Source organism: Oratosquilla oratoria, chromosome 28 (genome assembly GCF_046742065.1).
Source record: "Oratosquilla oratoria isolate Oo_2021 chromosome 28, ASM4674206v1, whole genome shotgun sequence".
NCBI lineage: Eukaryota > Metazoa > Arthropoda > Malacostraca > Stomatopoda > Squillidae > Oratosquilla > Oratosquilla oratoria.
The window spans coordinates 48,621,278-48,641,277 of record NC_134804.1 but is presented as its reverse complement, the minus strand read 5'-3'; the positions used below and the strand labels follow the sequence as shown (position 1 = coordinate 48,641,277).

Below are 20,000 nucleotides of genomic sequence, written 5' to 3'. Positions count from 1 at the left end.
TTGGTACTATTCCTATGTATCATAAGGCTTGTTCTCATTCATAATTAATTTGGTTTTACTTTTTTCTTTCCCAAGTACAAGATTGTACATAATTTTCATCATATTTAATCTATTTTATTATTACTTTCATGAGGGCAGGTATAAGAAACGAAATATTTGTTTCATGATCAGACATTTATTTGTCCATTGGTATGTACAAACTGCATATGTTCACGTAAATGTACACGAACTTTCTTGTAATGTAGCATAAACATATTTTGTAAAAGGTAATAATTACAGTCATCCTGAATACATGATTCATTATAATAATATAGTACATGAGGTCATGACACACAAGGAAGGTGTACACAATATTTACATGACACATGTAGTGCACACATTTATGTACAATAACGCAGAGGTGCACAGTCGATATGTACAACAACTGCGTAGGCTGAGGAGGGGTGTGGTGAATCTCGGTGAGCCAGGAACTCGACAAATGTTTCTTATGAATATCACAAGAACTGAATGAGTCTGGAAACCACCCACGCCCTCTGACGCAGGCTTTCACGCCCACGTCCATTGGGTGGTCGACATGGGGCGTCCTATGCCGCCACGGCCAATCACGCACGGAGGCTTTCACGCCCACGAAACGAACCCCTGAGGCCGTTCACACCCGTAGGGCGATTTTGTTCACCTTTGTCAAGAAAAGGGTTGGCTTGCAGGAGGTGACTTAGAGTGTCTCAAGCACACCGCACGCCACCTTTACCCAGAACTTCAATTCGTCCTGAGCGGGAGACGTTTACCGCGAGCCGTCAGAATCAGTCTCGTGGCGCGGTCGACGAACAAGCATATACTTGAGGGTCGCCACTTCGGAGGCCAGCCTCTCCAACTCGGACCTGAGGTGGGAGTTCTCGAACTCAAGGACGTCGTCGTTCTTGGTGCTGCTATTGCTACTGCTGCTGCAACTGCTGCTGCTGCTGCTGTTGCCGTTTTTACTGTAGTCTGACGTCATGCAGATGCCTGAGTCTCTCTCGTCCCCGGAACCGACACAATCTTCGACTTCAATCGGTGCCTCTCGGGGCTCGGACTTGATGCCGTAGAGGGCGAGGAGGGAGTGTGCGGCGTCCTTGTCGCCCAAGTGGGACTTGTGTCGGAGTTTGTGGGGGAGGGAGGAACCGGCTTCGTTGGAGAGCGGGGATCGTCTCGCCAACTCGGGATCACTGGTGGTGAAGTCCATAGGAGTGGAGGTATTGACACAGGGAGAGATGGGGGCGTGGGTGGGCGCGGGATTCTGGGGCTGTGGTCCTGTGGGCGTGAGGGGCGGCGCCGTTCTGGAGGAGAGGTTGAGGGCGTGTGGTTCACTGTAGGTGTTGTGGAGCTCAGGGGAGGTGTCTGGGTAGTAATGATTAGACTCCTCTTGGCTGTGGTAGTACGGGCTATCACGACCGTCCTGGGGTGAATTTCCTGGGTTGACGGGCCCGTGGTTCGAGTACATGGGCCCTGTGCTGTAGTGAGATGGGGAACCTGGGGAGCCTTGTTGGGTGTACTGTAGGCTGGAGGACGAGGCGGGAGGAGTAGGGGAACCATTACCGCACATTCCCCCGGGGCTGAGGAGAGAGGTGACGGAGGGAGTGTGTGAGAGGGTCATCAAAGCTTGACCCAACTTGGTCCTCTTGTTGGCTGCTAGGATCTGGTCGCTCTGGGGAATGGTTGACAGTACCTGCTCGTGGTTAATGAGCGACTCGCCATGAATCCCGAACTTGTCCTTGATGGCCGTCAACTGGGCCTTGAGCACATGGTTCTCCTTGAAGAGTTCCACGACACGCTGTTCGAGGATCATGTCGTTGAAGCGTCTCTTCTCTCGGGACCTCTTTGCGGCTTCGTTGTTCCTGCGGCGGCGATCCCAGTAGGAATCGTCCTTCTTGCTGTCTGGGATGAACTCGCGCTGTTTCCGCTGGCTGAAGAGGTCCTTCTTCCGGAGCTGGGCGGCCAGTTCCAGAGTCGAGGGGAGGGTGAGACCTGGGGCGCCCAAGCCCACGGGAGTGTCAGGGCCGCCGGCGCCATTGCTGTTGCCGTTGTTGCTGCCGTTGTTGTTATTGGGGGGCATCTGCTGTGTGCCCTGGGTCTGGGCTTGGCCGTGGTGTTGGCTCTGAGGTGCCGGAGGTGGCGGCGGTTTCTGTTCCATCATCTGGGGTGGCGAGTAGTTGGCTTGCATAAGGCTGGAGGAAGAACAGGAGGGATAGTTGCCCAGTCCCGACACTGTAGGAGAGATGGGGATCAGTGCCGGATAGTTGACCGGGTATGACTTTACCGTCTCAGCAACCATAATTTGATGCTGGAGAACATCTGAAACAAGAGAGAAAAAAGACGGGTTAGTAATGCCAATTACCAAAACAGCGTTGACTATGTAAACATATATAACAAATCATATAAATGTAACTGTATACACACACACACACCTTTCCCCCCCACACCGAACCCGAGCCTTAAATTTGATATCCCAATGTTTGACCTCCACACGTAGACTGGCACACTCGCACGCACACACTATCTCAAGAAGTGTAGCCCACGCGAGTCGGGCACGTGAGCGACCCCCCCTCCCCCTCCCCTCCCCCACTCGCCTCGGGCTGGTTACCTTGGCAACGCGTATGGGCGGTTCTTTCTGGACGCCCCGCGAATTGCGGCCGTCATTGACGACTATTATGGCATCATGGCCTACTTACATATTTCTACATTTCCATAGACAACGTTACTGGGAATCCGACTTCCATTCAGAAAATCGCTGTATTCCGACCATAGGTGGGTTTACATCGGTCGCAATCCAAGCGTGTTTAAAAATAATTCTTCTAAAGTTCAGGACAGAAAATCTATTTTACCTTCATCTAATTGCTGTTTTTTTCAGACCAACTGCGTCCTCTCCCGCGCACACACACACATACACACACACACAATCTACGCAAATGCCAAATCATTCTTTCAGTACTTTCAACCTCATTACTACTTGTAAATCAAAAACTCTTCCGTAAATTCGGGTGAAAAAAAAAATGCCTTGCAGATCTACGAACGCCTAGACCACGTGCATCTGACGCAGGACTATGCTATTAATAGCAACACCGTTCACCACGGCCAACAGAGCAAACACACTCAAACGAAACCTTGCGACATGAACTGGGATGCATGGAGAGCATGATGTAACCCTACATTCATTCTCGTGCTCACTGGCTTAGACTTAAGAAAATTATCCGTGGTATGACTCCCTCATGATCACGAAACCCAAAGATTACACAGTTATACATAATGGAGCGTATTCTTTAAATTAATGAAGTTAATACTCGTGTAAAGTCTCCAAACTATATCTAAAAATGCATTAAATTTTAGGCAGCAATCGAACGCGTGAAACGACTTGGGTACGAATGTCTGTTCATGAAAAATTACTTCGTTTGGTTATGTGTTGCACCTCACGTTCGTATGAATGATGTGGCATGGCCTATTTCGAACTAAGCCTACGGCCACTTGTATGAATATATATACAAGTCAAGTTTCATAACTATTTCAAAATAATTATCTGTATTGCACTTTACAATGCAGTCGTCTCTTTATTGCATTTCCACGTAGTGCTTTGTTTAAAATTGTAAGTTCTGAAAACCATCTGAAACCAGTGCAGTATAGTAACTGCAACATACTCCGATATAAGAATATACATCTATAAAGAGTTAGTTATAACCATAAACTCATTTCAATTAGAGGAAGCCTCACAATTAAAAAGAAAAAAAAAAATCGTTCAGACATAAATTTAGACAGCGAACATCCACTCCGAAACGACAAGCGCATGTGATGTGAAGGTCACGTGCTATTACTGTTTGTGTTAAACTAAGATTAATAAGGTCAAAACAGATATTCCAAACGTCTACCTACATAAAAGGCTGTAATGTATAATAATAAGAAAACTATAAGGCGACTTCTTCCTATTGAAAAAATAGATCAAGTTATGGCGCAGGCGAATCTGGCATTTACTTGCGGGGGTGATGACGTAATGGTGGTGTTGCCATCCACGTACGAAAAAAAAAAAACTAACCTAATTTGTCAACTAACCTGAGTATCCTATATGGCTCAGGCTGTTAGTGAATTGGAGCAGAGAATCGGATATGATATGAAAACTCTATTGAATAAAGGTGCATACAATTGGTCACGTGTTTGAACCAAGGTAGCGAGGTCACCACATACCGCCAGATCAAGCAATAGGCTGGATACAGTGGATTCTGATGGTATTGCAAGGGTCACGTGCACTGACGCTACGTCACTTCACCCTCAACGTGATGGTCGTGTTCAGTAAAATGACGATTTCTCGTTCTAATATTTCGGTACTTAATAAAGACATCCCCTAACATTTATATAGCTTTCCAGTGATTCACAAGGTGCAAGATAACATAATACGAGGGGAAGTGGGACACGTTAATGCAACTTAATCGTACACATAGGAACTATACCGATGTACACCATCCCTCACACACACGCACTCAGTCATGCACACTATACACACACGTACGCACATATACTCGACAAGCACAGCGCCTGCCTCAATAGTACGCACAGCCAAAGAATGATTCCTGGTTAAAATGAACGACACGAGGGATTTACATCCAAATTTTTCATTTATACATATCAGTGCCTTTTGGATTCGACAAATCCTCTCTATGCTGGGCTTCCAATGCCGTTGGACAGTAAATATTAAGTCGCGGAAAAATTACTGGTCTTCCCCTGCATGTACAAATTATCTTCACAAAATTGAAACCGTTGAGGGTAATTCAAGTGATGGATAAAGTGTAGTGTGTGTGTACAACATATCTATTCTGCTTATACCAACGACACCACATATGAAAGGTACCACTTCATCCATAAGATTGGTATAAGATTCTGATCTCTATGGGACAGGGAGACTATTATTATTTCCTAGCAATACTGTGCACGTGGAATTTGAATTTGAAATTAACTCGATTCAGAACGGATTGTCTTGTCACTGTTTTACACTATTCATTAGAATACCAAACTTCGAGACATACAATGATAACCACATGCATTATTATATATTTAATGCATGTGGTTATCATTCTGTCTTCACACCTCAACATATATGTTGAGGTGTCGGGCATAACTTCCCACTTTGAGTCTGGTGTTTACGCTTCTCCCCTTTTAATATATATATATATATATATATATATATTTATATATATATATATATATATATATATATATATATATATATATATATATTATATATATATATATTTATATATATATATATATATATATATATATATATATAAAGCAATTTTATGACCTCAGTAGAATACCAAGAAAGTCCAGCATAGAAGAAAAAAAATTAACTCACGATACTCAAGTCTTAATACAAGTTTGTACGAGTATATAAACCCTTGATATCAACAGACGTTAATGTCTTGATTAAGAAATCGCAATTTTGACTTCCGTTGGCGAACTCAGACTTACTTCTAGAATGCATTATGGCAGTCATTTTGAATCGTTAAGCCAACCGGATGAGAAGTTAAACTCAACGACCAACCGTCGTTGCCACAACCAGCTCCGCAGAACCACAACAGTTCCGTCCACTGAAGCAGGGCAGATGACACCCGTAGTCTGTCGCAGTCCCACGCTCCCGATGAGGGGAAGGCGTTTGTCACACAGACTATCGCGGAGTTTAACTTTAAACACGGGAGTTGCACCACCTTAGACTTATATCGATCGAACGCTCCGAGTCTCGTGGCCAGATCCAAGTTCGGTGCTGCTACGTCATCCAACAATGAATTTCACACATAACACGTGTTGATGATAGCCAGGAATCCAGTAGGTTCTTTCCACAGGGTTGTTCTTCTTCTTTCTCGCCTTAGTACAAGTGTAAAACTATCCAACACTACACTGATACACTGTTCACTGCAAGACAATGAGTAACTCACAACCACGAACCGTTGAGCACTGTCTTCAAAACCTCTTGAGCGGTCGCTTCACTTAGGCATGAACCCATGTCTTGATGTACTGACCAATGGTAAATGTAGAATCTTGCAACATTATAGTCTCAAAAATCACAACACTGTTTAATAGAATATGAACTTTGGAGACTTGTTCCAAGTCCATTCGACTTTACACAGAATCTTGAGGTACATCCAGAAGTGGGCATAAGCTTCTAAGATTCACAAGGGCACTAAGATTAAACTATGGGTTCTTGGATGAGTTGATGCACTACACGAATGTCAACTGAAGATTCCGTTGAAATAGACGGAGCAGTGTGCGGATCCCACCACACGCGAGACCCAAACGCAAGTAACGAACTTGCTACAGCGGGATGAACTGAAGATTCGGTTCAAGCGGAATGGGGCGGTTGCAAGTTCCACCACGACGTTTGGAGTGCAAGTGTGCTGTGATGACTTGCCAGACGTTTTCAAGAACACCATCACCGATGCATGAAACCCAACTTAGGCTCCACCCTCCCCACCCAACCCCCAACCGCCTTTGCCGCGCTTTCTCCAACACTACAACCTAAATTCCGGATTCAGTAGCTTTCATCGCAAGTTTCACACAAACACAACTGCAGCGCAAAATTCCCATGACTAGACGAAAACACAGGATTGCACGATTAAAGAAAGTGTTAGAGATACTCACCCACTGATAAATTTGTTCGAGGTAGCTTATAGGAGTGATCCTGAAGTATTGTAGAAGATATGTGTTAAATGTACGTAGAGTCCCAAGTTATGAGAACACTTCTTCACTCACACCAAGGATGCGGTCTCTCGAGTCTACCGTACGATTAGTACTGAAGGTTAGCTCGCAGTTGTTGTCATATATCCACACCTCTCCTCCTCTAGAAAATCACGTTTCACCCAATGAGCGTGCGCAGCTCGGAAAGGGCGGAGCTTCGCGTGACGTCATTATACGTCACCAGTTATGTTGCCGCTGACGTCATTTGTTCCCGGGAAGCGGGGGTTACGCAATGAGTTGACCAAAAATAAATCTCGGGGATCTTAGGGAGCGGATACGGGAACTTTCCGGCCCGATGCAGCCATGATCACTTCCACACACCTCTGAACACCTTAATGTCCGGTAGACATTGTTTCCGTCCCGAAGTTCTCCTCTCCTCCGCTTCGCCTCCTCCCCCTTCCCCACTCTTTCACTCACCACTTTGTACCCGCCTGCTCCCAGTGCTGGGCCGTCAGTTACCCCCTCCTCCGTCCTCTCCCCACACACCAACCCCCTCCACCTCTCCCCCCTCTTCCTCCCCGCTCCCCAACATCTGCTCTCTACACTCTCCCCAATGACCCCTCCACGAACATTTGGGCCTGATGGTAGCTCGGCTTCAAAATATAATTATTACATTACTCCCGTTTGTTCGTCGTATCTGGTCCTCGTTCTCCTTTCCTACCAACACCCAGCCTTCCTAGCGAGCGGATTCTCTTCGTCTTTCTTTCGCTCCTTCGCACTCGGCCAACCTACCCCCCCCCCCACCCCAACACACGCACCCAGTTACAATGGACATATTTTTACACATCTCTGCAACATTACGTTTCTTTGTTGTCATCTGTCAATGCGAGTGTGGATGAATTCTGTCCACCTACGCGGCGATAGCCGATCAAAGGGCTTTCAGTTGTACGAGCGTCGCAATGGGAAGGCTTATGTGATCGCCTACTCACCTCACCCCCCGCCTCCTCTCCTCCCGACCCCCATTCACCGCCCACTTCCACTTCGTTCACTCGATTTTGTTCAACACTCAACTCTCCCCTTAATGCCGACTCCTCCCTTTAACCCCCGTCACCTTACCCTATACTGTGCTGGCTTAGCATAGATGGTTCCAGGGCACATGAGACAGATGAGCTGTTGCTCAAGATTGTCCGGTAACTTTATCCTAAGCCTAAGCGCGCACGGTGTTGTATACTAGAAGGCTCTAAACGCTTCAATGCGTGCTCCTGCCCATTAATGAATAAAATTGATTGGCGTTGAAAAGAAAAAGAACACTGAAGTATATAATTGTAAATGAAAGAATTCAGAAATAACCATATAGTCCCCGTGGTTTTTTTCATTAGGTAATACAGAACGATATTTCCAAGTTGCCCAACTAATTAGATACTTGAAAAACAAATGAATAATTGTATAAATAACCCATGCTTTTACTTACCACATATTCAGTTCATAATGAGCGTAACGGTCTTGATGTCTCGGGTCGAACAGGTAAATTGCGGATTTGTGAGATAATCCCTGGTAGTAGGGGGCACTGGGTAAGACACTTCTGGTTGTTGGGGAACACGTAGATGATAGGTTGGTGTCTCGTAGTGGAGAAATAACAAAGAGAAAGCGCGTGTAGAGTTGTACTTAGCTTTAACCTAGCAGTTTAGAAGATGTCCGAAATAATTCGGAAAGTGAAGGCTTGCACTTCGCGTGGAGTTTGTCATTTCACGGGTTCGGTGCTTGAAGATTGTTTAGTGCAGTCGTAGAGGTTCAAAGGACTTGTTTGAATTGTAATCTGCGAATGTAGAAAAAACTCTACGTAGTTTTCACGTGCCCCGTAGGCGTCTGTTTTTTTTTTTTCTCCGTTTTCTTTTCTTGTCTCTCAGCTTTCTCTTGTATCTCTGTTGTCTCTGCTTGGGTCTCCTCTTAGGTTCTCTGTGGTCTCTCTCGGTCCGGCCTTATATAGCCCGGGAATTGGTGAATACGTTTCCTGGATGTCGATACGCACTTAATTCAGGCAATTCAGCTACTTCTAACCAAACGGAAAAAAGAACGCTTTTACGCCAAATTATGCAACGTTTTCTGAGCTCGACGTCATCTGACAAAACGTATTCGAAGCGCGCCCCTAAAGACAGGTATTGCGCAATGGTTTACTTTATAACATATATTTTGATATACACACATGCATATTATGAAATATATACAATTTCTTCCACAAGTGACAATAACAACATTAATGATAATACACAATACATACAAACAGGAAATTTTATTCACGCAAGGGCGTGATACAGCACAGCCACAGGATTCTATTCACGCTAAAGACGTGACAATGAGCAATAAATTCCGGAGAAAGTGTATAAAAATAAAAATCAGCTCCATGGGAGAGGGAATGCCTCCCTATCGACAGACGATCAGATCCTCAAAGAAAAAAAAAAAAAAAAAGGATGAACAAAGTTAAACTGGCAATGGCATGTATGAGTTACATATTCAACAAACACATTCACACGCATAATACTGGGAAAAATTAATTATACTTTCATGAGATGAAGTTTCTCTTGGAATATGTCAATTAAAACCTATCTCTAAGCAAGGAAAAGCGAGTCTACTCGACCAGACTGTGAAATTCCCGTAGAGAAAAGGTTAAGTGCTTCTGCTGCTGCCCCCGCTCGACATGTTGAGGGACAATGCTTCTACGTATCTCCTACACTTAGATGCGGGGTGGACGGAAACTGTTATCTACCACCAAAATCTCTTATCTTTCGCTCTCTCTTTCTCCCTTTTTCTCTCTTTCTGTGTGTGTGTGTGTCTATACTGTATATATATATATATATATATATATATATATATATATATATATATATATATATCACAATACACTTTAATTCTATGCCATCAACATCGAGAGATTCGAGGAGGCCAACATGTAGAAATTGAAACGTGGTACATTCAATTTCTGCATGTTGGCCTCCTCGAGTCTCTCGATGTTGATGGCTCAGAATTAAAATGTATTGTGGTTGATAAAAATGTATATCTGTTTACTGGGACCCATTCAGTGTTGTGTATATATATGTAATATATATATATATAATATATGTGTGTGTGTGTGTGTGTGTGTAACAAAACCACAGCCCCTGTGCCCTGTATAACGGGACGACCCATACCTTCGTTTCATCAAACACTCGTGCAAACTACGTCATCCTTATATATAGATATCCAGAACCTATTGACAAGTGTCATGTGACGCACGACCCTGCAAGGCCAAATGATCTGTGCAGCTGTTGCAGCGGTTGGGAGCGGCAGAAACAGCGGTTCTGTGGAATGCTGAAAGCTGCATCCAGCGAGCACCACTACCGCTGACTTGCACACCGACTCACGTGCAGCTGCGAGATGGCTTCACGTGCAGCTGCGAGATGGCTTCTGTACACATTGTCAAGGTTACGTCGGTAGATAAGCAGGCCGGGTAGTTGAGTAAGCACAGTGTGGAGGTAGATGGATAGAAGGGAGGTAGATAGATGGAGGGGAGGTGTGGAAAGGGATGTGGAAAAGAGAGATGTACAGGAGACCCAATAGAGGAAGATTAGAGGAAGAGATAGCAGAGATAGAGATGACAGATATAGATAGGCAGATAGATAGACAGATGGATTGATAGAGAGAGATGGAGAGAAAGAAAGTGAGAGGAAGTGATATGAAGAGTGAAAGAGAGGTACATGGGGAAAGGAATTCTGTGCTAGTTAATACTTGAATAAAACAAATCACATGGTTACTGGAAATGTCACTATAATGAAATTTTGTTGTTATATCATCACCATCATCATCACAATCACCATCATCATCATCATCACCACCACCACCACCACCACCATCACCACTACCATCGCTACCATCATCACAATCACATCATCACCAACACCATCATCACCACCACCATCACCACCATCATCACAATCATCATCACCACCATCACCATCATCACCATCATCATCACCAGTTTGTGATAGGAGCTTGCTAACCAAAATCCCTTTACTATGTTAATGGCTCACAAATCTTAGTATCCATTTTCAGCACACAGTACATTCGTATTAAATAAAATTTTATTTTCTGTTTGTTGGTTAGTTAAGTATTTTTTTCCGTTTAGGAATAACATGGTCAACGGCTAAATACAACAAATCGAGAGGGCATATGCGATTATAATATGACAAAAGGAAATTTTCAGAATTGAACTTTAGGAGTTTTACTTTGACTTGGACAACTCAGCACAAAACGTTCATCACACAATACACGTACTTGGTCGATTAAATTAGAGGAAATCATTTCTCCCGTTTTGGTATTATTCACTGAAGAAACTAAAGTTAGTTTTAAACGTTTGTTTGATTACAAGGACCCCTCGAAGGAGGAAAGAGACAATCAAATAATTCGAACTTTGATTAATGTCGAACAATTTCCGCAGAATCGATCATCGGTTTCTCGGAGACCAAGGCCGTTTAGGTCGAACAGCTGTCGTTATTCGTCATAAGGTTTCAGTCGTGTTCATAGGCTCGTTTCACACGTAACGACTTTTCGCCGTCCACGACACGACGTCGTACTCTCAAATAACTATGGGTGTCTATGGACGTTTTCACACGTGGTCGTGACGTGTGAAAGCTCCATAGACACGCATGGTTATTTGAAACCACGACGTTGTGTCGTGGACGGCGCACGGCCAAAAAGTCGATATGTGATGAAACGAGGCAAAACGGTTACGAAGAAGTCAGGTAATCAGATGTGCGACAGAAAAAAAGAAATAGGATCTGGGGAACGGCTATGTGCGATTTGGGGGGAAAGCTGACAACGTTGTATAAGGAGCAAAGAGTCGGTAATGAAATTGGTTATAAAAAAAAAAAAAAAGCTGACAACGTTGTATAAGGAGCAAAGAGTGAGGAATGAAATTGGTCCTACAAAAAAAACAAAAAAAAAAAAAAGAAAAAAAAAACTGACAACGTTGTATAAGGAGCAAAGAGTCGGGAATGAAATTGGTCCTACCTGACAACGTTGTATAAGGAGCAAAGAGTGAGGAATGAAATTGGTTAAAAAAAAAAAAAAAAAAAAAAAAAAATACTGACAACGTTGTATAAAGAGCAGAGTCAGGAATGAAATTGGTTAAAAAAAAAAAAAGAAGAAGAAAAAAAGCTGACAACGGTGTATAAGGAGCAAAGAGTCGGGAATGAAATTGGTCCTACAAAAAAAAAAAAAAAAAAAAAAAAAAGGCCTGACGAGGACCTATGAGACCTTGGAAGGACAAAGGTCGATAGGACGCTTGCCCGACTCGGACTTGACCGGACAATGCGACTCGACGTGTAGAGGTGAGGATGGGGTCGGCAAGAGAAAGAGGAAAATGTACTGAAAGACAATGGAGAGGAAGGAGGAGGAGGAGAAGGAGGAGGTCAAATGGAGAAGGCAAAGGGAAGTGTCAGCCCGTATATTTGTTGGTGTGCATAACTGATTCTGCAAGAGTGGTTGTTAGAAATGGCCAAGAGGATAGCAAAGATGTGTATGTATATGTATGTATATATATATATATATATATGTGTGTGTGTGTGTTTAAGACATTGAATCTTTAGAAGCTCTGACAAGGGATTCGAAACCTGACCTGTGCGTACATAACCACGAAGCCAAGACGCTAGCAACTGAGCCATATACGATGCTACAGGACTGTACAAGTCCCCGAGCACATTCTACATAGCTACAGCAGACGACGTCTTACTATCATCGATTTTGGGTTTGTCTAAATGAGGAGTGCACACACACACACACACACACACACACACACACACACACACACACACACACACATATATATATATATATATATATATATATTATACATATACACGTGTGTGTGTGTGTATATGTACTGTGTATGTACATATATGTATATATATATATATATATATATATATATATATATATATATATATATATATATATATATATATAATGCGTGTAAATGATGATTATTCACTGTGACAAATTTGAGTGGATTTTTTTTTTTTTTCGAAAACGAAAATGCTAACATGTTCTGAAAACTGGATAAGACGACATTGCGTCATGCAGGACAGAATCCTCTAATGGGGATTGTACTCTAAAAATGGAATCGGATACTTCTTAATGGGGTTAGACCCTTTCTGATGGAGTTTGATCCCTCTTAGTGGCGTTGCATTCCTCTTAAAGGATCCAAATCCTCTAAAAAAGAATCCAACCACTTTAAGAGGGATCCAACCACTTTAAGCGGAATCCAACCCCTGAGGAATCCAATCTTATTATAAAGGATCCAAACTCCTTAAAAATGTGACAAGTCGTCCACAGCCATTCGATTAAGGCTGACCCAAACACGACAACTTTTCTTTATATGTTATAATGGCGACTTGATTGAATACCACGTCGGGTAGAAGATTATGGGGAGTAGATGGAATGGCATCTAGAGGATTATGGAGAAGACGCGGGTTCGATTGACCCTAGTCACATTGTTTTACTGGCCACACCAAACTAAATGATAAATCCCAGTTTAGCAGTTGTCTATAATGTCGAAGAGCTTCAGTAGATGCTACATGGCACGTTAGAATGTCAGGAAACATAAGATATACTTTATTAATCCGGAGGAACGATCATAGACGTTGGTCAGACTGATGTCTCCGGCAATTTTGACATATTGGAACCATCGAGAATCACATTTTACGTCACTGTGGCCTTGACCTTTGACCTTGATCCAAAATGATTGATAAGGTTCATCCTCGGTTGTGATCAAAGCAAATCAAGAGACCAAAACGTGTAGGACAAAGTTTGACAGACAGACAAATGTCTAACGGAACAAAGTAACCTATTTGTACTTTCGACAACTAATAAACTTCAATGGAAACTCCTATTAGCCTAAATAAATTTCTCCTCACAATATCACACATACTGCTACACTGCCCAGTGAATACAACACCTGGTGATATTTACCTACACAGATCCCATCAAGTAGCGCCAACTCTGCGCCAAATCCCAAGCAACAACGCGCTATCGCCCTATATCATCTCTCTAAAACTTCTTAAGAAAAGAGGACCACTAACTAAACTATAAATACCTTTGACTAACTATACCAACATGTGAAATAAGGCGGTACGAGACTCTTCAGAGAGATGGAAGCGTTGGTAAAATGTAGTCCATAAGAACAACTTTTTGTTTGGTTGCCTACGGGGCTACCATCGTTTCGATAAAACCTGCGGGAAGGAATGTGGTACAAGTGCAAGACTAGGGTGAGGCCATACCACGCCGTAGAAAACGCAGCCCCAGAGTCTGAGGGACATAAGAGAGGGTAAAGTGCGAGTTGAATGTTCCAACACGTTGATAATATGAACTGAAGATCCCACTATCGTAGAAATGAAAGAGTGATGAACGAAGATACGTACATTACGACCAATGTCTGTGATCCTCTTCAGCGTTGAAGATGTTCGCATACAGTAATCGTAATATACGTAACTTCGAACAACTTTCTTTTCTCTGATCGTGGGATGTACAGCTCGGAAGGTGATGTGTTTGTAGAGATCCTTGAGGTAGGGAGGGAGGGAGAGAGGGAGGGAGGGAGAGAGGGAGGGCGTGCAATATGTTCATGTCCCCCAAACCCCCCCTCTTCTCTCTCCATCACTCACACACACATAGACACGGTACTTGGCAGTGCACCTTGTTTCACTTCTTTCTTGTTGTAGTGATGCTTAACCATCTGCTCCAAATCTGAATAAGACAACAAAGAATCTGAGAATATTCTCAGAATTCCTTTTCCGGAACATAAAAAAATGGTTGACCTTTTAATCGTTCGAGCGTTTCATTTTGAACTGTGAGGAAACGAATTCAATATTACATTGTCCCTAAACAAACTTCTATTTATGCACATATAGGTAAATAAACACATTGTTTCGTGCATTTGAATATATTTACTTCGATTTTTTTTTCCGTCCTTGTAGCTATTGCCTCATCCCTGAAGCAACACATATACAAATACATGTACACACACGCGCCGCCATGTTAGTATGACTTAGACAGGAAGTAATCAGGACCTGACACACTCCGTTCTTCCCCGAAATGACTGTGACGGAGCTGGGAGTATCATCCGGAATCCCCCGTCCCTCCCCACCCGCTCCAACGCACCCACCCACGCGCTCGCCTGCCGGACCCGCTATGATGCAACAGACGCCACTCAGGTCTGCAACAGCAGCAGCAGCAGCAGCAGCAGCAGCAGCGCATTCAACGATCGTAAGAGTAAAACTGAAATATCCCATTCTGTGCGTCGAGGTATCGACGTGTACTGCACACACACACACACACACACACACACACACACACACACACACACACACACACACACACACACACACACACACACACACACACACACACACACACAGTGATAGATGTACGGAACAAATTGGATGAAGAAATAGTGTGTGTAAACACGATAAAACAATTTAAGAACAAACTTGATCTTGCGAGATACAAAAACGGGTTACCACGGGCATAGCTCCCCTTCCCGTATAATACAACTAGGTAAACACACACACACACACACACACACACACACACACACACACACACACACACACACACACACACACACACACACATTGAAGTAAATATGTCCCATCGACACGAGAAATGAACCAAATAACAATTTCTCTGTTTTGAGGATTTAATTTATTTATTCTTTGCTTATCTACTTTGTTAATTTCATTGATGTATTTATTGATTTATTCATTCATCTATTTATTTGTTTCTTCATATATTCATTGTAAAACGCAAATTGGAAGGAACTTATAGATGTTGGCGAAACTGACAGGAGAGAGAAGGGTTAGGAGACAGAGAGAGGGGGAAGAAAGAGAGAAATAAAGAGAGAGCAAGAGAGGAGGGACAGGATAGGGAGAGGTAGAGAGGAGGGAATAATGAGAGGGAGTGAGAAAATGCGGAGAAAGAGAGCGAAGGAGGGAGAGGGAAAGGGAGAAAAGAGGTTGGGAGAGAAGAGAGAGAATGAGAGAGGACGAAGGAGAGAAAGAAGATGAGAGAAAGTCACCCGTTCAACGCTACACGACTGCATGAATCGTGGTTGTACATGGCATGGCTGACTTGCTTCGTCTACACAAATTGTTTCAAAACAGCTCCAGTTGTTGATACTTTCGTTAAGAAGTTATGATGTTGCAGTTTCCACAAAGGAGTGTTCCACTCGCTGTTCGCCGTGTATTTATGTAATATCCGTTGCTGTGGAATGTGGAAGTGCCGATTACACCTAAGAACTCGCAGAGAAGGAAGACTGTATACGGGAGGTAAATTCCTGATGCAACGAAAAACTGGAGATTCGATCACTACATTTTCTTTTTTTCATTTTAGTTAGCTCACATATCTAAAGGGGCGTTACACAATATATATTTATCGATAATATTCTAGTGACTTAATGCATTATGATGATCATATCAGTTGACTTCTGTGGTCACAGAAATATCTCTTAAGATATCAGGTTTCTAATGGAAGAGCAAGAAATGCCCTTCTTGCCGTGAATTGTCAATAAATAAGTATCGCAAGAAGGTTCCCGAATGCAGCAGTTTCAAAGTTTTTCGTTCGGGCGGCCTGCACGTACTCAGACCACTAATTCCGTTGTAGTGAAACATCACCGAACAATTACGAAAACCACACGACGGCTCATCAGTTCACGGTGACGGTTGATAGTCGCCGTTCACTTGCAAATTGGTGCAACATTTTCTTCCTGTACACCACACACGGTGTGTGGTTATCAAACTGGGCTATTTTTCCTCCAATTACCTACCTCCAACCTCCATCTGAATAACTAGAGTATAACTTCGCTTACAGAAATCTAGACTTCTCTAAGAACATTTCAACAGTAATAACATTCGTACAGGTTTTTTATTTCTTAGTTTATCATTCAGCTATTCCGGAAAGATATGAGATTTGGGGATTTGAGAAAGTTGTTTCTACTCTAACGAATTATCAACCGTCGGCGTTGGTGAAGCCCGTGGAAGCCCAGTGTGATAACCTCTTTAGTGGAAGCCAAACACCGCCATGATTCCATTGGAATCGACGGTGTGGATGCAGTCTGTCTTACTAAGGGACAATCACGCCGCGGAAGAGCCCGTTTTCTTTCTCTGTGACGCAACACTTTTTGCCTCTTGCATCACATCGGGTTTTCGACCGTGAATGCATTTGGTGTGTTACTCTACCTATTATGTACGTAAGCATTATGCCACTTGAGGAAGAGCGGTTACATCTTCACTCTTGAAGCATAAGTGTCCATTGCAATGCATACACAGCCATATTCCATTCCTCCTCCTCCTCCTCCTTCTCCTCTTCATCCCACATATTTTTCCATTATCTATTTCCTTCCTTCTTCCCTCTTTCATCCCATCTTCATATCCCCTCTTCTCTCCTTTCCTCCCTTTCTCTTTCCTCTCTTCCTTTCCACACCATTCTCTTCTCGCTTCCTGTCCTCCTTTCCCTGTCTCTAATCTCTTCTCATTCCAACACCTCATCCTTATCACTTCCCTCTCTATTTTCTCTTTCAACGATCCCTCTCCTTAACATTCCTCCCTGTCTCTCCTTTCAATTCCCTCGTCCTCTCTTCTTCACTCCTTCCTCTTGTTGTCCTTACAATCGTACTCTCTTTCTCCCTAACTCCTGTTCATCTTCCTCCTTCCTTCCTATCTCCCTCGACCTCTTCTATTATCATTATCATTATATTACAAAGGATTACAAAGGCGGAGCATACCGACAGGAGACCTTTTGGTCCATATCTAGGTCGGATGCGAAAAAAATCATAATAATAAAATAAAAAAAACTATAGTAATGTAAATAACAAATAAAATACATAAATAAATGCATAGGTATAGTTAAATAATAAACAAACAGGTAAATAGTAAATAATGATAAATTGACATATAACTAATAATAAATGAAAATCAGACAGACAGACATTATTATCATTACTCTTAACAGTATCATACCTGAACCTGTACTATTTCGTATGATAAGCCACCCTCCAAACCAAAAATGGCCCGGCATGCCGTCCATAACGATGTACATTTTCCTGGAGGTACAGCCTTCCCCCCGGAACTTCACAGAGTGCTAGTGAGACCCAGACCATCACTGGTTGGGGTAGGTATAGTTTCTTTGGGCATCGATGCCATTTTGTGGGAATTTTCCACAAATTTGTGTCTGAGAAATTTGCTCGCACGGGATGTTTTGTGAGCAAATTATATGTTGCAATGAACTTACTTGTGCATATCATAATTCCTTCTTTTTGTGGGTAACATGTGGAAATCCAGATTTCCTTGTGGGAATTTTGTGGAAAAAATCTCGCTCATTCGTGGGAACTGGCATAGATCACAGTGGCAATACTGCCTTGGGGATTTTTATTTTATTTTTTTTTTATTTTTTTTTTTAACATGAGAGGTTTTTACTCTACATGTTTTATTTGGATTGACTTTCTGTCGGTGCCATACATGATTATTTTGCTCTTACGACGCCATGATAGAATTATATCAATAGATCTTTCAATCAATATATCATTTCTTTCCCTTTCATTCAGTTCCCATCTTCTCCATCTTCTTTCTCTGATTCCTGATATTCCATCCATTCTCCCCTTCCATTCCTTTCCATCTCTCACCCTTCCCTTTCCACCCTGTCAATCCTCAACTCGCCCTTCCCTTTCCACCCTGTCAATCCTCAACTCACCCTTCCCTTTCCACCCTGTCAATCCTCATGTGGTCATTTTTTTTTTACCTCATTTTCCTTTATCATTTCCTGTCTCTTCATCTCATCCTCTTCTCCTCTCTGTATTATCATCTTTTTCCCATCTTCTTTTATTCGCTTCACATATCTCTCTTCCTCACAAACACCTCATGTCCTTTCTAGATTTATACATCCTATTTCTGTGTCCTCGCCTTTTCCTTCTCTATTTTTACAGCTCTTTCCTTCTTCTTCATCCTATTACAAAGGCGGAGCATGCCGACAGGAGACCTTTTGGTCCATATCTAGGATCGTATGCGAAAAACAAAATCATAATAATAAATTAATAAATAAAAACTATAATAATGTAAATAACTTTTTTCTTACTCTCTCTTTCCCCTATTCCATTTGAATTCACACTTTCTGATCTTCCTCTATTACACTCTTCTCTTCTTCAATCTCCCTCGTCACCATTTTGCTTCTGTCCTTCTCTCCTTGTCTTGCCCCTCCCCCTCCCCCGTCCCTCTATCCTCATCCTTCCCCTTCCCATACACTTCAGTCTCTGTCACCCTCAAGGCGTTATCACACTGGGCTATTTTTCCTCCAACAGTTGGATCAAATCACCTCGCAGCTTTCGGGAAGCAATATCTTATGCTGGAGCAAAATAATTTCCCTCCAGCATATCAAATGATATTCTATGTACATAAAGATTTAACGGCGGAAAAAGTGCTGGAGGTGGACGGTAGAGCCGATGAATTGGAAGTCGGAGGAAAAATAGCCCAGTGTGATAGCTCGGTTACCTCTGCGCAGACTTTACATCAGTGGTTCCCAAACTGGGGGGTAAATTACCCCCTGGGGGGTGGTAATTTAACAAATTTTCGGGGATAATGGAAGGTTGAAAAAAAATCTGAAAATCAAGAAGCCAAGGATTCCTGAACTAGATTCAAAGCCTGCAACTCTATCCCACTGATGTTCTCGACATCTTTGTGTCAGAGATGCGCAATGCTCAAATACAATAAATAAACGAAGACATCTCTAGTGTTTTAATTTAGCCACATATATCAATGTTGACTACATTTTATGAAAGGGGTGCCATGCTTCATGTGCTATGTTAAATTGGGTAACAAACTGAAAAAGTTTGGGAACCACTGCTCTACATGGTCTCAACGGTGCCTCTCATTAACCTCATTCTGAAGAGGCAAAGGAGGCAGTAGATGGAGAACGGGGACCTAGAGGGGTACGATAGAAACTAAAACAAAGAGGCACCATGTAGTAGCCATGTAGTAAGCGCTGAAACTATCAGTTGTTTTAGGAAACGATTAGATAACTTTATGGATGGGGATGACAGGTGGTGATGGATACAGAGCTGCCAAGTGTAGGCCTTATGGTCTCTTGCAGTCTCCTTCATTCTTATGTTATGTTCTTATGTTACAAGATGTGGCTAGGAAGAAACAGCTTAATGGACAAGACAGGGAACAAACATTGCAGCGCATGTGTGATGCCCAGTTAGGAAAGAAGTATGACTTACATGTTTGTAAGGCAGT

General features: G+C 42.8%; 1 protein-coding gene and 1 long non-coding RNA gene across 4 annotated transcripts in view; one reads left to right on the top strand and one right to left on the bottom strand.

Moving 5' to 3' along the window:
- Positions 1-20,000, top strand: part of LOC143040182 (uncharacterized) — an 86,658-nt gene that overhangs the window by 52,901 nt on the left and 13,757 nt on the right. The window lies entirely within an intron of this gene.
- vri (nuclear factor interleukin-3-regulated vrille) lies at positions 156-8,567 on the bottom strand. Of its 3 annotated transcripts, none has more exons than XM_076211451.1 (2): positions 8,162-8,567; positions 156-2,328 (listed from the first exon to the last, which is right to left on the bottom strand). In XM_076211451.1, the coding sequence occupies exon 2, from the start codon at positions 2,306-2,308 to the stop codon at positions 782-784; it is 1,527 nt and encodes a 508-aa protein (XP_076067566.1). In that variant the 5' UTR covers positions 2,309-2,328; positions 8,162-8,567; the 3' UTR covers positions 156-781. The 3 variants fall into 3 exon arrangements, with proteins under 3 accessions (XP_076067566.1, XP_076067565.1, XP_076067564.1); XM_076211450.1 differs by lacking the exon at positions 8,162-8,567 and adding an exon at positions 6,655-7,107; XM_076211449.1 differs by lacking the exon at positions 8,162-8,567 and adding an exon at positions 5,488-6,453.

What these genes read in the sequence shown, in the direction of transcription:
- vri (XM_076211449.1), bottom strand. Translation starts at nt 5,512, where the DNA reads ATGACTGCCATAATGCATTCTAGAA. An exon ending in TGCCATAATGCATTCTAGAA is followed by an intron (nt 2,329 to 5,487) that starts GTAAGTCTGAGT and finishes CTCTTGTTTCAG; the next exon opens with ATGTTCTCCAGCATCAAATT.